Below are 14,936 nucleotides of genomic sequence, written 5' to 3' on the forward strand. Positions count from 1 at the left end.
TATTTTAAAATTTCGTTCGATTAATCGAATAATTTCGTACGAATAATTATTCGAACAATTTAAAAATGGCCATTTTCGAATAACGAATAATTCGAACAATTTTATGTAGAATAATCGAATAAATGTTCATATATATTTAAATTTATTAAATTACTTAAAAATTTTCATAATTTCAAATTTAAATAATTAATAATGACTACAAAAATTGTATTGCTTCTGAAATTCGACAAATAATTAAGACAAAGGGATCTTCGATCACTGTAGATGAGTGTTCCGATAGCTCCATCTGTAAATATATAAATATTACTGCAAGAAGTTAATTTAGGACTTGAACCAATGAAAATAAAAGTTACGGAATAAAATATTTGTTATTTAGCTGGCGAAATATTAGAAGAATCGCAATTAATAATCAAAATATTAACTTAGATTAAAGTGGAGTTGAATGTGATGGTGAACGTGATTTTGACAGTTATAATGATAACGTTGAAATAGACAAAGGCCATGATCTGAAAATATATTTAAGTGATGTTATTAACCGCGTTGCAAAATATTTAATAAATCGAATGATAAACACAAATATTGCAAACTAACGTTTTGTTGCAAGAAAAGCATGAAGTTCGTCTTATACATGATTTTGAACATCTTTTTTAAACATGGTAATAAACTTTTAGCGAATTTGTAAATGCATCAATCATGATCAAATTAGCCACATTCACTGACAATGATATCAAACTTTGGACAGATTGCCTTTATTGTGTAAATCCCCAAGACCACTTTATTAAGCAAAGATTCGGCAACGTTGATAGAACTTAAGGTTATAATACAATTTGTTATAAATAATTTAGAAATAGTGAATAATTAATTTACTAAAGAATTAGTTAATCAATTTAAAACCCGAATTAATGAACGACATAAAAAAGTTTTTAATACTAAAATTTGTTAAAGCATAGTTCCAAAACGGAAACTAAAGGGTTTGCTAGTCAATTGTTTTGTAGATTTTCCGGGAGTTAATCTGATGAGAATATTTCTGTTGAAAATTTAATGATGGACTTTGTTTTCGAATGTTTTTTTTACATTATCAATACTTGAATTGTTGAACTTTAACGTTATTTTTGTTTTTCTTTAATACTAAAATATTAAAAAACCGCCATAAAAACTTCATTCTTTACTTTTTTAAAAAAATTTAAATTATTCGAATAATTTCAAACGTGTGATCGAATTATTCGAACAAGTTAAAATCTCTTATCCGAATTATTCGTTTTATTCGAACAAGAGAAAAATCGAATAATTCGAATACCCTAGTATGTACATATATTTTATGTAAAAAAATATAATAGAAAATATAACAGAAAAATCAAAAGAAAGAAGCTAAAAAGAGCATTACAAATCCCTTGAAAAAACATTCTCGGGAAAGGAAATTTTTCATTCCCGTTTCCCGGGAAATAAAATTATCCGGTTCAATATTGCCTAACTTTGAGAAGTATTTCAAAATTGGACAAATTGTACTAAAATCGTGATTTCCAATTATGCCCCATATAAAATGGTATCAGGCTATTGTGTTATTTCATAAAAATAATTCAATTCGACTCTTCATGACATCTGTTATCATTTTCACAAACTCACAAAACATTTTTCCGAGAAAAAGTCCAACATTATTAAAATTTTTCAAAATAAAATATCACGTTTAATAGCTATATTATATATTAGGTGCCATGAATTTGAGTTTTTCTTGAACTCTCTGATATGGAAAATAACCTTGCTATTTTGGCCTTATTTTGTTTATTAGAAAAACATACAATATTTTAAAAGGTGTTAAAATTTTTTTTTGTAAAACCCACGACAATATTATTTTTTCGTTTAATTGATAAAATTCTAATCGAATTCAGGCACAGGTTATTATTATTCGAAAAAAAATTTTAGATAATACAATTACTTTTACGTTTCTACTGATGTTAATTAGAGTATCCAAAACCGAAATCGAAAACCGGTCAACCGGTTTTTTCATCTTTGTAAACTCCACCGGTTTCGGTTTTTTTAACTTTTCGGTTTTTTGACGAAACAGTCTTTGTAAAACGGTTAACCGCTTTTAATTAAATATATTTTCTAAAGCTCTAATTGCATAAAGATGGAGTCTTAAGAATTCAAAAATGCTAAATTTCCGAATATTTAGTACACAATTCTTAACACATTTCCTATTAGCGTCCACAAATAAAAATAAATTTAAGGAGACATTTTTCAAATTAAATAAAAATTTAATATAAACCGGTTAACCCGATCCGTTTAACCGGTTTTTATAAAAGACAATAATCAAAACTGGTTTTTTCAAAAAGACACGTTTTTGGTTAAACCGGAAACCAGTTTTTTAAATATCCCGGTTTTTTGGACACTCTAATGTTAATGATCTTATAAACTTTTAGTATAAATATGACTTTCAAAGTACACAGGAGTTTTTTGACCCATGTCGAAACCTATTGATAAGAATCGGTCAAAGATTTCACCTAATGCTTACACAAATATATATTTTCATGATCTCTTAAATATACCGTTGCTGAGATAAAATAAAACACCAGGATATCATCCAGCTTCTTTTTAAAGTATGCATTTATGTATTTTCTGCATAGTATGTATTTTCTTTTCTTTAAATTCGACATTGTCCATTATCAGAATTTAACATTTCAGGTATGGGGAATAGACGATCCCATAATTGAAAACGTTCTTGAAAGATACCATTCGATTTAACATTTAAATTTTGACCAATTTCCAGATATTGCTTCTTGTCTTCGGAGTACAAAGGCCATTTTACAGATCTTAAGTATTCATCGGAAGCATTATTGGGATCACTACAACAAACAAAAAATGTATAGATATTTATAGATAGAATTAAATAAATTTAATTTTACCTCTTTTTGGCAAACTCAAACCACAATCTAGTTAATCGTTCAATTGTATCATTTTCGGGATCAGTTTTCTTGAACTGGGGTGTTAATAGAGGAGCATTTAACAAATACAGCAATTCATCGTGGTGCATAGCGCCTAAAATTTTAACACAATAATTATGTAACTGCATACATATATGCATAATTTTTTTATTCTATTTTTTACTTACCCAAAGTCTGATTTGTATCGGGATTTACAAAATGGCTATAGCGTCCTTTGTAGGTAAAAAGATATGTGTAGACTGGAGTGTACTTTGAAACCATTTGCAAGAAACGATAATATTCAAAACCAATTAAACCATCGCCATATAATTCGCCAAAAGGTATTAATGATTGTGGATATTCTATTGATTTATTTTGAAAATAAAATGAACGAAAAGCTGCACTAGCTTGTAGAGACTTGGGCGTTTCACGTTCATAGAGAAAATATATTGGCGTATATTTTGCAAAATTTTCATTAAAAAATTGGCGTTGAGTTTCATTACGTAGAGTGTCTGTATTAATCTAATTAATAAATATTGGAAATATTTAGCACTTATTTCTACTTACAGTATCCAATGTAATAAAATTCGTATTCTGTAATGCCCGTTATTAGAGGAACTTTGTAGATATTACCATTGGACATTGTGGTATATGGATCCTCTATTAGATAACGTTCCTGATTGCCACCACAATCACTTTCTATAACAGGTTTCCAATTTAAGACAGGATTCCAACCAAACTCAAACATGGCTCTTGTAGTGTTAACAAAGTCCATCATGGGTTTCTGCAAAAAGAAATTCCGATTTAGATTTTGTATTACTAGTAAAATTCCAATTTGTACAAACATACCGTTTTCAAACACTTTACCATCTCCTTAATTGGTTTCACAGGACAATTCAAAAGTTTGGCCTGCTTTTCTGCCAAGTCCAATTGATCTGTCTTATATTTAAATTGGCCCAGTGGAGAGGCACTCATCATAATACCTCGGTGAAATAAACCTTTCGCCATGGGCGACATCATATGTAAACCTATACTGAAACTACCAGCACTATAGCCCCAAAGAGTTACTGAATTAGGATCACCACCAAATTTGTCGATATGTTGTTGTATCCAACGTAATGCCACAACTTGATCTTTTAAGCCCATATTACCGGCTGCCTCAGCAGTACCAGTAGCTAAAAATCCCAAAGAACCCAAACGATAATGTAACGTCACCAACACAATATCACGATCCATAAAATTTTCTGGCCCGGCATAACTGCTAATGGCAGCAACAGCATAAAATCCTCCTGGATGCAAATACACAATAACAGGTTTTCGAGCTGTCGTGTCTTTAGTGTAGACATTTAAACGCAAACAATCCTCGGATAGATATGTTAAATTAACCGTTATTTGTGGACATATAGGTCCATCTTTAGTAGCATCATACACCTCGGGTTTCCAGGCTTTAACCGGTTGAGGATTTTGAAAACGCAATTCACCCACAGGTGGTTGAGCATAACGCACACCACGAAACGCCCAAAATTTATCACCTGAACGTGACTCCATTTGTGTACCCTTCAACTGACCCAAGGAAGTATCTACAGAAATTGTGGGTTCTGCTTTGGCATTGCATGTTGTCAGCACTAATAATGCAATTAATATGCCACAAAACATTTTTAGTGTAATAATCATATTTATTTTCACTCCAGCGGAGAAACACTTTTCAATTATAATCGACTTGTGGATATGTCATTTAACAGAAGCTCTTTGAAGACCTTATTGAAAATGTATTGCTATTTATATGATTTGTAGCAGAGCAAAAATATTATACATATGTGATTACATGCATACTTTCTGATTCATAGAATTTGTTTTTTTGGAAAATCCCCTTTGTTTACAATTTATTAAGGTGGCGCTAATTGTTTCTTTCTAGATTAAAAATACTCCATACATATGATCCTATTAAACGTACATACATATAAAGTAGAGAGTCTGATATGTATACAAGTTTTAATTTGATAAATACTCAATCGCCTTAATAGATTTGCAAAAAGTCTGTAACTTGGCACAATTTTACTTATAGCATATAAATTAAGATCATCCTAATGTTGTATTTAACAGGTTTTATATTAATTTCATTAATACTTATTATAAGTCGCAATGATCTGTCTTGACTTTTCATGACATCTGTTATCTTTTCAACAAACCCACCTGTTTTCAGCGGTACCTTACAACGGTATTTGTAGAGACGAGAAAATGTGTTCCAAGAAAAAATCAAATCAATATTTTTAAAAAAATATTTACACACATTATGAATATATATTTTTATACCCTTCACCTTCGTGAGAAGGGTATATACATATAAGTTTGTCATTCCGTTTGTAATTTCTACATTTTTCATTTCCAATCCTATAAAGTATATATATTCTGGATCCTTATAGATAGGGGAGTCGATTAAGCCATGTCCGTCTGTCTGTCTGTTGAAATCAATTTTCTGAAGGCCCAAGATATCTTCGGGATCCAAATCTTTAATAATGCTGTCAGAGATGCTTTCGAGAAGTTTGCTATTTAAAATCTGCAAAATCGGTCCACAAATGACTGAGATATGAGGGAAAAACCAGGACAACCTAGATTTTTGACCTATTTTTGACCTATATCTGGATTACTAAGTCATTAATATAGACAATATGGATATCTAATGATAAATTTTTTAACCCGATTTTTTTAACCAAAAGTTTTTTTTCGCTAAATATTACAAAAAATTGAAAAAACCAAAAAAAAAAATTAAAATTAAAAAAAAATTAATTTTTAAAAATTTCAAAAAAAAACAATTCGAAAATTTTTTTTTCCAAAAAATTAAAAAACTGCAAAAAATAAATTTTGTTTACCTAGAAATATTTAAAATTTTTATTTTGAAGTATAATTTGGAGAAGGGTATATAAGATTCGGCACAGCTCTCTTACTTGTTGTTCTTAAAAATCTATTTTTGCGTTTTATTAATTCTTCGAACCAACTTTTTACAAATCATTTGATTTAATTCAACACTATCGATTTTTTCCAATATTTTCAACGATATAAGTAAAATTTGATTTAATGGAATATAAACATTTGACTGGACATATCATATACTTCATGTGGATAATAATAATATCTCTTTTACATATTGATTTAGCATCACCGATCTCATTGTTTGGTATGGTCTTGTCAAAAAAAATCACATCAAAAATAGTTCAACAGATTAATTAAAATAAACAAACAAAAGTAAAGCAATAAAATGGCACACACATAAAAATAAGTAATTTTAAAAGAACATATACATAAATTGTTTTTATATATCACCAAAAAGGTAACACATCGAAATATTGGTCGTAGACCCACAAATGTATATATATTCTTATAAAATTCTATGTCGACCCTAGTTATGTCCGCCGTCTATATATGTATCTGTTGACGGTACGATAGGGCTGATCTGAAATATTTGAAATTAAAAATGGGAAAAATCGGTCCAACCAAAAAAATAAGAAATAAGACACGATGGGGCCTCAATAGGCTTGACAAATCGAAATCGATAAAAAGCTTGACATTGAAAAGAAAAAGCTTGATTTTTCATGATGTTAAAGAAAAAACTTGATTTTTCTTGACAATTTAAAATTCAGTAATTAACAAAAGAAAAATTATATACATTTTTTTTTCATTTTATTTAATTTAAACAAATTTGTTACGTTTTTGAATATTTTACTGTGTTTGATGATATATAAAGGGTATTTCAAATAACAGTTAAAAATACAACTACGTTAATACGTAAATAATTTTTTATTAACAAAAACAAGTAATAAAATTACATTTAATTCAATTTTTTCATTACTAATAATTTGTTCATTAAAATACATTGCATAACATTCAAATTAAAGCACAGTTCATTATACCCTATACCACCATAGTGGGGAGGGTATTATTTTTAAATCTATTTATTTTGCCAGATTTATTTGGTATTCTAAAGGTACGATCACACGTGGCAAATATTTACTCAGAAAAGCGTAACCAATTTTTTACCATAAATTTGTTTGACGTGTTTACTCTTACAAGTGTTTTGTAAGATCAAACAGCATTAAATAAAATAAAAAAAAATTAAATTGTCTTAAGTAAAAGGATTTTTTTTCGTGCTTGGCGTAAACGTAATACGCCTACGACAGTTTCGTACTAGATTAAAGAAACAGTTTGCATTTTATCTTTAATCTAGTACGAAACAGTCGTAGGCGTATGACGTGTACGCCAACCACGATAAGGGTGAATAAATTAAAGAATTAAAATATATTTTATTTAGCAGTTACGTCTTTTTCGTCAAATATTTGCCATGTGTGACCCTACCTTTAGTAACAAATTTAATCAAACTCGTAGCATCTGGTATAGCTAACTTATGCGTCTGGAAATGAATATAAACATAAAAATTTAAATATGTTGAACCGGTAAAATGTTTTGGATCAAAATATATGTAAAACTTTGTTTTTTTTATGTATTTTGTTCCCGATAATATTCCAATGCTCATTGTACAATAATTACACTGTGCTAGTTGCCAACCGTTTTTTAGGTAAGCTCGTATTTTCGAGATATACCGTTATTACGAAAATGTAGGAGGTTGCACAATATATATTCGCGTAACTCAAAAACGGTTTAGCTTATTTAATAAACTAAAAAAACCGAAATTCCGCAATAGAATTGCCATTAAGTAAGTATAAATCTTACTTAATGGATTTGGAAATCAGAAATAATTTTTTAGGAAAATTTCAAATGTTTTGTTTTTTAAAATTCACCACTGTTTATAATAAATTCACCACTAAACTTACAACGATTAAGTCATTGAATTAAATCTACAGTTACTTCCCATCATATGCTCAATATTTCAGACTAAATATATATGTACAGCCCAATTATGAAAAAAAAAACTCCCCGGGAGTTTTTTCCCTTTTCTCATTTTTCCTATTCATATTCTATGTTAAACAAGCAAGGGAGCTATATTCGGCTGTGCCGAAGCTTATATACCCTTCACCAAATTATACTTTTCCAAAGTTGTTTTTTTTTCATTTTAAAAATGTGAATTGTTATTTAAAATTTTTTTTTTTAAATTTGAATTTTTTTTTTAAAAAAAAAATTTTTTTGGTGGAAAAAATAAATTTCGTTTAAATTTTTTTTTTCCGATTTTGACCCATTGTAGTTCCAACTTACTATGGTCTTATTAGATATCCATATTGTCTATATTAATGACTTAGTAATCCAGATATATGTAGGTCAAAAATCGAGGTTGTCCTGGTTTTTTCCTCATATCTCAGCCATTTGTGGACCGATTTTGCTGATTTTAAATAGCATACTTCTCGAAAGCATGTCTGACAGAATTATTGAAGATTTGAATCCCGAAGATATCTGGGGTCTTCAGAAAATTGATTTCAACAGACAGACAGACGGACATGGCTTAATCGACTCCGCTATCTATAAGGATCCAGAATATATATACTTTATAGGATCGGAAATGAAAAATGTAGAAATTACAAACGAAATGAAAAACTTATATATACCCTTCTCACAAATGTGAAGGGTATAAAAATCGAAAAGGGTAAAAAACTCCCAGGGAATTTGTTTTCATAATTGGGCTGATAGTATACTTCCTTCATGTACAAACATACCACATATAACAAACGCATAGAACGGATGGAGATATCAATGGAAAAAATTACTTTTCACACATACATACATGAATTAGGTTTTTGACAACAGACATAGGTTTTTTGCTTTCAGTTACCATCTATGACATATCATATAACATATTTTATTATTTGGCTCACACTGTGTTCAAATTTAAATTCTATTGAAATATGTAATAGCTTTACTTAAAAGACTCTAGAGATATTTCAAGTCATGTAAAGTTTATAACAATGGTCTGAAAGTTTTATTATACTTGTATATTACAGAATGTGTCACTCTTAATAATAAAAAAATGTTATATATGTATATTTACATAAATACAATAAATAATAAATATTAGTAAATAACTATACCCTAAACCACCTAAAGGGTGGGTATATTAGTTTAGTGCTGATGTATGTAGCGTGCAAAAATATTGTCCCAACATCCACCTTGAAGCATACCACTCTGAGAAGGGTTACTTTCTGAGTCAATTTAGCGATGTCCGTCCGTACATGTAAACATTTTAATCAAACTACAGGTGGCAATTTCAAAGACAATTCGACAAAATTTGACACACACTGTTTTATTACCGCCTATTTCATTTTGTTTAAATCGGTCCATTATTTCTCCTAGCTCCCATATAACTGCCCTATATGAAAATAGTTAAGCTCTCATAAATATCTTATATTCAGCACAAATAAGTTTTATATAAGCCGAACTCGCACTATCAAATTGTGTGATGATCGGTTCATAATTAGTCATAACTCCCATATAAGACCCACCTCCGAGTATTCAAATAAATTAATCATCTTTTCGGTGTAGGGTATCTTATGGTCGGCCTTGAATGACTATACATTCCTTCTTGTTTTTATTGTATTATAAATTATTTATAACTTTTAACAAACTACAACGTTAATTGTTATACATTTAAAATATTTATTAAATAATATATGTATTTTTTACAGTTTACATTGTTCATTATGGGGGTTTAGCATTTCAGAAATTGGAAATAGACGATCCCACAATTGAGAACGCTCCAGTAAGTTAGCATTAGATTTAACATTTAAACTTTGGCCAATTTCTAAATATTGTTTTTTGTCCTCGGAATACAGAGGCCATATCACCTCTTTTAAATAGTCATCGGAAGCATTATTGGGATCTCTGCAATATAAAAATGAAATATAACTAAAATAAATCACAGATCCAAATTTAAAACTTTACCCCTTTTTGGCAAATTCGAACCAAAATCTAGTTAAACGCTCAATTATGACATTTTCTGGATCGTTTTTTTTGAACTGAGGAGTAAGTAGAGGTAGATTTAGTAGATATAACAATTCATCATGATGTACAGCTCCTAAAATAGTTTTTAAACAGTTACTTAATAGTAGTACAACCATAAATTTCCAATTACCTAATGTCTGATTTGTATCTGGATTAACAAAATGACTATAGCGTCCTTTGTATGTGAAAATATATGTGTAGACTGGCACATATTTTGAAACCATTTGTAAATAACGAAGACTGAAACAAATTGCACCATCGCCATATAAGTCAATAAATGATTGTAATGATTCAGGATACTCGAGCGATTTATTTTGGAAATAATATGAACGAAAAGCAGCACTAATTTCTAGAGATTTCGGTGTTTCACGTTCATATGAAAAGTATATGGGGTTGTATTTCGCAAAATCATCATTAAAATATTGACGTTCCGTATCATTACGCATTGTATCTGTAAATATTAAAAAAACCAGCTGTTATAAGTTGTATGTATGTCAACTAGCATTTACTTACAATATCCCAAAGAATAAAATTCATATTCAGTCATGCCGGTTATTAAGGGAACTTTATTGATATTGCCCTTAGACATTGTTGTATATGGATCCTCTATAAGGTAACGTTCCTGATTTTCACCACAAGCATTTTCTATAACAGGCACCCAATTTAAAAGAGGATTCCAGCCAAATTCAAACATGCCAGTAGTGGTATTCACAAAATCAATCATAGGTTTCTGTTAAAACAAAACAAAAATAAGTAATAGAGCTATATTCGGGTGTACCCAATCGTATATACCCTTCACCAAAGTACTTTAAAATTAATATTGAAAATATTTGTTGTTTAAATTTTTTTTTGTTTCATTTTATTGCCGAAAATTATTTTGGTAAAAAAAAACTAGTCTTAAACATATTTTTTCCGATTTTGATACATTAATGTATGAACATGTATATAAGTTATTTGTAGCCCCCAAATAACTACGTTGATTTCAACATACAGACGGACATGGCTATATCAACCGTGTTATTTATAACGATCCAGAATATATATACTTTATTGGGTGGCAAATGAAAAATATATACACTTGCCATTCATGGTGATGGGTATAATAAAATTAATTGATCAATAATTCGAAGGAGAACATATCGTCCCCTCAATAAAACAATAGTGTATAAGCATTGCATAATAAGAATCTACATAACTATATGTGGTCAAAATTTGGTGAAATTCTACTTCCACAAAGTGGGTCAAAAGATCAATTGAAATATTATACTTTTGTTCCAGATGTCTAATAACACAGAATTTTAAACTCAATTATTTCGAAATGGCAAAAAAATTATACACTATTATTTTATTAAGGGCACGATATGTTGTATGGTGCTCTAGGGAATAAGACACTTTTATTAAATTTTTTTTAATTTTGTACACGCTTACCGTTTTCATACACTTCACCATCTCCTTAATTGGTTTCACTGGACAATTCAAAAGTCTAGCCTGTCTTTCAGCCAAATCCAATTGATGCGTCTTATATTTAAATTGGGCCAGTGGTGTACCACTCATCATAATAGCTCGATGAAATAAACCTTTCGCCATGGGTGACATTACATGCAAACCGATACTGAAACTACCAGCACTATAGCCCCACAAAGTTACCGAATTTGGATCACCGCCAAATTTCTCGATATGTTGTTGCACCCAACGCAATGCAATAACTTGATCTTTTAAGCCCATATTACCAGCAGCCTCAGAAGTGCCCGTTGCTAAAAATCCCAATGAACCTAAACGGTAATTTAATGTCACCAACACAATGTCGCGATCCATAAAATTTTCCGGTCCTGCATAAAGGCTAATAGCTCCACCGAAATAAAAACCGCCAGGATACAAATACACAATAACTGGTTTTCGTGCTTTCGTATCTTTAGTGTAGACATTTAAACGCAAGCAGTCCTCTGATAGATATGTTATATTAGCCGTGACTTGTGGACATATGGGACCATCTTTGGTGGCATCATACAATTCGGGTTTCCAGGCTTCAACCGGTTGAGGATTTTGAAAGCGCAACTCACCAACAGGAGGTTGAGCATAACGTACACCCAGAAATGCCCAAAATTTATCACCAGAACGTGACTCCATTTGTTTGCCCTTCAATTGGCCCAAGGATGTATCTACACAAATTGTGGGATCTGATTTGGCAAAACATGTTGTAATCAGCAATAATCCAATTAATATGCCACAAAGCATTTTAACTACACAAATCTTATTTAATTTCACTTTAGCTAAGAAACACTTTTAAATTACACTTGACTTGTGTGTCTGCCACTAAACACAAGCTGTTTGAAATATGTGTTATAATTTTTTTACTTTTTATATGATTTTTTAGCAGAATTAACTTTGGAAAAACCCCATTTGATAACAATTTATTAAGGTGGCACAAGTTATTACATTATAAATTAAAAGAAAAGCTTCAAACATTTATTCTGTTGAGAAATGCGTATCATTTCTCATTTTCATCTAATAGATAGGGATTGCCCTATTGATGTAACAGGTTTATTATTAATTCCACTCGTTCTTGGATGGTAAGGTCACTCTAGACTTTTAATGACATCTGTTATCATTTTAACTGTTATTATTTTTACTTTAAAATTCGCTTATATTTCAATTGTGTATTTATACCCTACATAAACATTGTGTTGAGGGTATTATGCGCTTGAGCTGATGTTTGTTACATCCAAAAATGTTAGTCTAATTCACATAAATAGGACTTAATTGCTTGATTTATATCGATATCATCCACACAACTTTTTTAACAAATAATTTGTATATACAAATGAAATGTAAGACCCAATTCCGAAAATTACTTCAAAGAGTATAAAACTCTTTAAAATGTTGGTATCCTAATAAAATTGAACTGATTGATTTTTCATATAGAAATAAATCACGCGACCTATAATTAGACTTGCCACCTTTTGAAATTTCCAAAACGGGACACCACTAAATGATCAGAGAACGATGGAAAAAACATGGAAAATGACCTAGCGTGGGTTATAGAACTTGCTGTACATTACAAATTGTGTCAACAAATTTCAGAAACACCTTCAAATTCAGAAGTTATTCTGAAAAACCCGTTTACAGTGATGTTTTTCAACTTATCGATCTGTAACTCAGTCAGTTTTTGTTCAATTTTTATTTTTTTTAACATTTTGGGAAAGAAAACTTATTACACTTCAAAATGACATGCATTTATTGATACATTTGTAAGTTATAAGTGAAAGCTTATAAAAATTTATATCAATGTTCTTAATAAAACATGGTTTTCATTTTTCAAATCGGATGAAAACTGTAAAAGTTATTCAACTTTTCATTAATACCTTTTTGAGTATTTTCTCCCCCAGCGCATATAAATGTAAAAATAACTTTTTTCGAAAAAGTTTAATAACTTTTGCAAATATATAAACTGATTTTAATAAGTAATTGTCTATATAAATCTGTCTTTAAAGCACTGTGCAAAAAAAATTTGGTTTTCATAGAAAAAAATTAAAATAACTATTGTTGAATTTAAAAAATTACGAAAAAAAATAAAATAAAAAATTTAACTTTTTTAATAACTTAAACAATTTCTTAGATTATTTTTTAAAATTTTGAAATCGGTTTTAAAATGTCTGAGTTAGAGGTATTGAAGTACTACCTACCCTAAAACACTTGTTTCAAAATAACTCAAAATTTTGAGGGTGTTCAAAATCTTTGAAAACGGTTTTAGCATTTCCTCACCTAGGCATAAAACCTCCATTAGGTCGCTTTTCAAGTTCTGACAAAAAGTGTTATTTTGAAGCAGTGTTATTATCCTATTTTATTTATTAAAATCAACAATAACACATTAATTTTAATTGTGTGAAATCTGGAGAACTATTACTGTGAAAGTCTTTGAACTTTATACAGGAGTAAATAGTTATTTTCGAATATCTGGAGAACTATAATTGTGGAAGTCTTAAAATTTTGCCCTAATATCACCCTTACTATTCTACATTTTTTGGGTGAAAATGTTATTGTGTTAGGGGTCTCTCATACAAAGTAAATAGTTAATTTCGAATATCTGGAGTACTATAATTGTAATGTATTTAAATTTTGTATGAATCAAATTCTTATCACTGTACAGAGTTTAGCTAAAATGGTCTAGATAGGAACAGTGGGTGTGAAATTTTCCATTCAAAGTACATAGTAAATTTTGAATATCTGTATAATTAAAATTGCGAGATTCTTCAAACTTTGTCTGAAAATTTATTTTTTATAATTTTACCTAATTTGTTAAAAATTAAAAAAATAGTTTATAAAATCTTTAAAATTTTTTTATTTTACTACTTAGGAGTAACGAGCAGCGGGTTATTTAATAAAGTTTACCTATTTCAGTCCATAATTTAAAATTTACATTTTTAATCGCTTTTATCAGCTTTTTATTATTATTTGAAGTAATAAATTCAACAAACTCAGTCCATTTCAATGGACCAACAACTCACCTTTAACTAAAGGTACAAGCATCCTAGAGCGAGTATCGTGCCATTTATTTTTCATGAAAGTTAAATAATGTTTACTAATGAGTTTATTGAAACTCATAGAAGTTAATGCACTAAGTACCTATGTATATTGTTAAATAGTGATATTCAGTTTTTAGAAAATACTATATTTCAGAAAATAAAGCATCCTTGTTTATCGGTATTTCCAATTTTTGATTTTTTTATATTTTTTGTGGTAATTAATGAAAAAGTTGTGTTTTTTTTAAACGGGGCAAATGGCGTCCCGTTAAGAGTATCGCCGGGACACGGGACATTCGACTCTAAAACTGGTCTGTCCCGTCGAAAACGGGACGGTTGGCAAGTCTACCTATAATCTCTATAGCGACCATAAATCTCTTAAAAATTTTGGTATCCAAATAAAATATAACAGAAAGAGGTTTCATATAGAAATAAATTACATGACCTAATATAACTATCGGTATTGGTCATAGCTCGGATATAACTCACGAAAATAAATTATAGAAGTTTTAAGAGAAAAAGGTGTTTGCTCATTTACTCAGTGTAGGGTATATGA

At 29.6% G+C, this 14,936-nt stretch overlaps 2 protein-coding genes across 2 annotated transcripts; both read right to left on the reverse strand.

The window, feature by feature from the left end:
- Window positions 1-2,583: 2,583 nt before the first annotated feature.
- LOC135963702 (juvenile hormone esterase-like) lies at window positions 2,584-4,589 on the reverse strand. The gene is made up of 5 exons (XM_065515658.1): window positions 3,768-4,589; window positions 3,486-3,702; window positions 3,107-3,430; window positions 2,901-3,033; window positions 2,584-2,840 (listed from the first exon to the last, which is right to left on the reverse strand). Exons 1-5 carry the CDS (start codon window positions 4,572-4,574, stop codon window positions 2,639-2,641), a joined length of 1,683 nt encoding a protein of 560 aa, XP_065371730.1. The 5' UTR covers window positions 4,575-4,589; the 3' UTR covers window positions 2,584-2,638.
- A 4,906-nt stretch (window positions 4,590-9,495) lies between these two features.
- Window positions 9,496-12,110, reverse strand: LOC135963703 (juvenile hormone esterase-like). The gene is made up of 5 exons (XM_065515659.1): window positions 11,289-12,110; window positions 10,374-10,590; window positions 9,991-10,311; window positions 9,801-9,933; window positions 9,496-9,740 (listed from the first exon to the last, which is right to left on the reverse strand). The coding sequence occupies exons 1-5, from the start codon at window positions 12,093-12,095 to the stop codon at window positions 9,539-9,541; spliced, it is 1,680 nt and encodes a 559-aa protein (XP_065371731.1). The 5' UTR covers window positions 12,096-12,110; the 3' UTR covers window positions 9,496-9,538.
- Window positions 12,111-14,936: the final 2,826 nt, after the last annotated feature.

Source organism: Calliphora vicina, chromosome 1 (genome assembly GCF_958450345.1).
Source record: "Calliphora vicina chromosome 1, idCalVici1.1, whole genome shotgun sequence".
Taxonomy (NCBI): Eukaryota; Metazoa; Arthropoda; class Insecta; order Diptera; family Calliphoridae; genus Calliphora; species Calliphora vicina.

What these genes read in the sequence shown, in the direction of transcription:
- LOC135963702 (XM_065515658.1), bottom strand. Translation starts at nt 4,574, where the DNA reads ATGTTTTGTGGCATATTAATTGCATTATTAGTGCTGACAACATGCAAT. An exon ending in TGGTAAAGTGTTTGAAAACG is followed by an intron (nt 3,703 to 3,767) that starts GTATGTTTGTAC and finishes TTCTTTTTGCAG; the next exon opens with AAACCCATGATGGACTTTGT. An exon ending in CGATACAAATCAGACTTTGG is followed by an intron (nt 3,034 to 3,106) that starts GTAAGTAAAAAA and finishes TTAAAATTTTAG; the next exon opens with GCGCTATGCACCACGATGAA.
- LOC135963703 (XM_065515659.1), bottom strand. Translation starts at nt 12,095, where the DNA reads ATGCTTTGTGGCATATTAATTGGATTATTGCTGATTACAACATGTTTT. An exon ending in TGGTGAAGTGTATGAAAACG is followed by an intron (nt 10,591 to 11,288) that starts GTAAGCGTGTAC and finishes TTGTTTTAACAG; the next exon opens with AAACCTATGATTGATTTTGT. An exon ending in TTCGAATTTGCCAAAAAGGG is followed by an intron (nt 9,741 to 9,800) that starts GTAAAGTTTTAA and finishes TTTATATTGCAG; the next exon opens with AGATCCCAATAATGCTTCCG.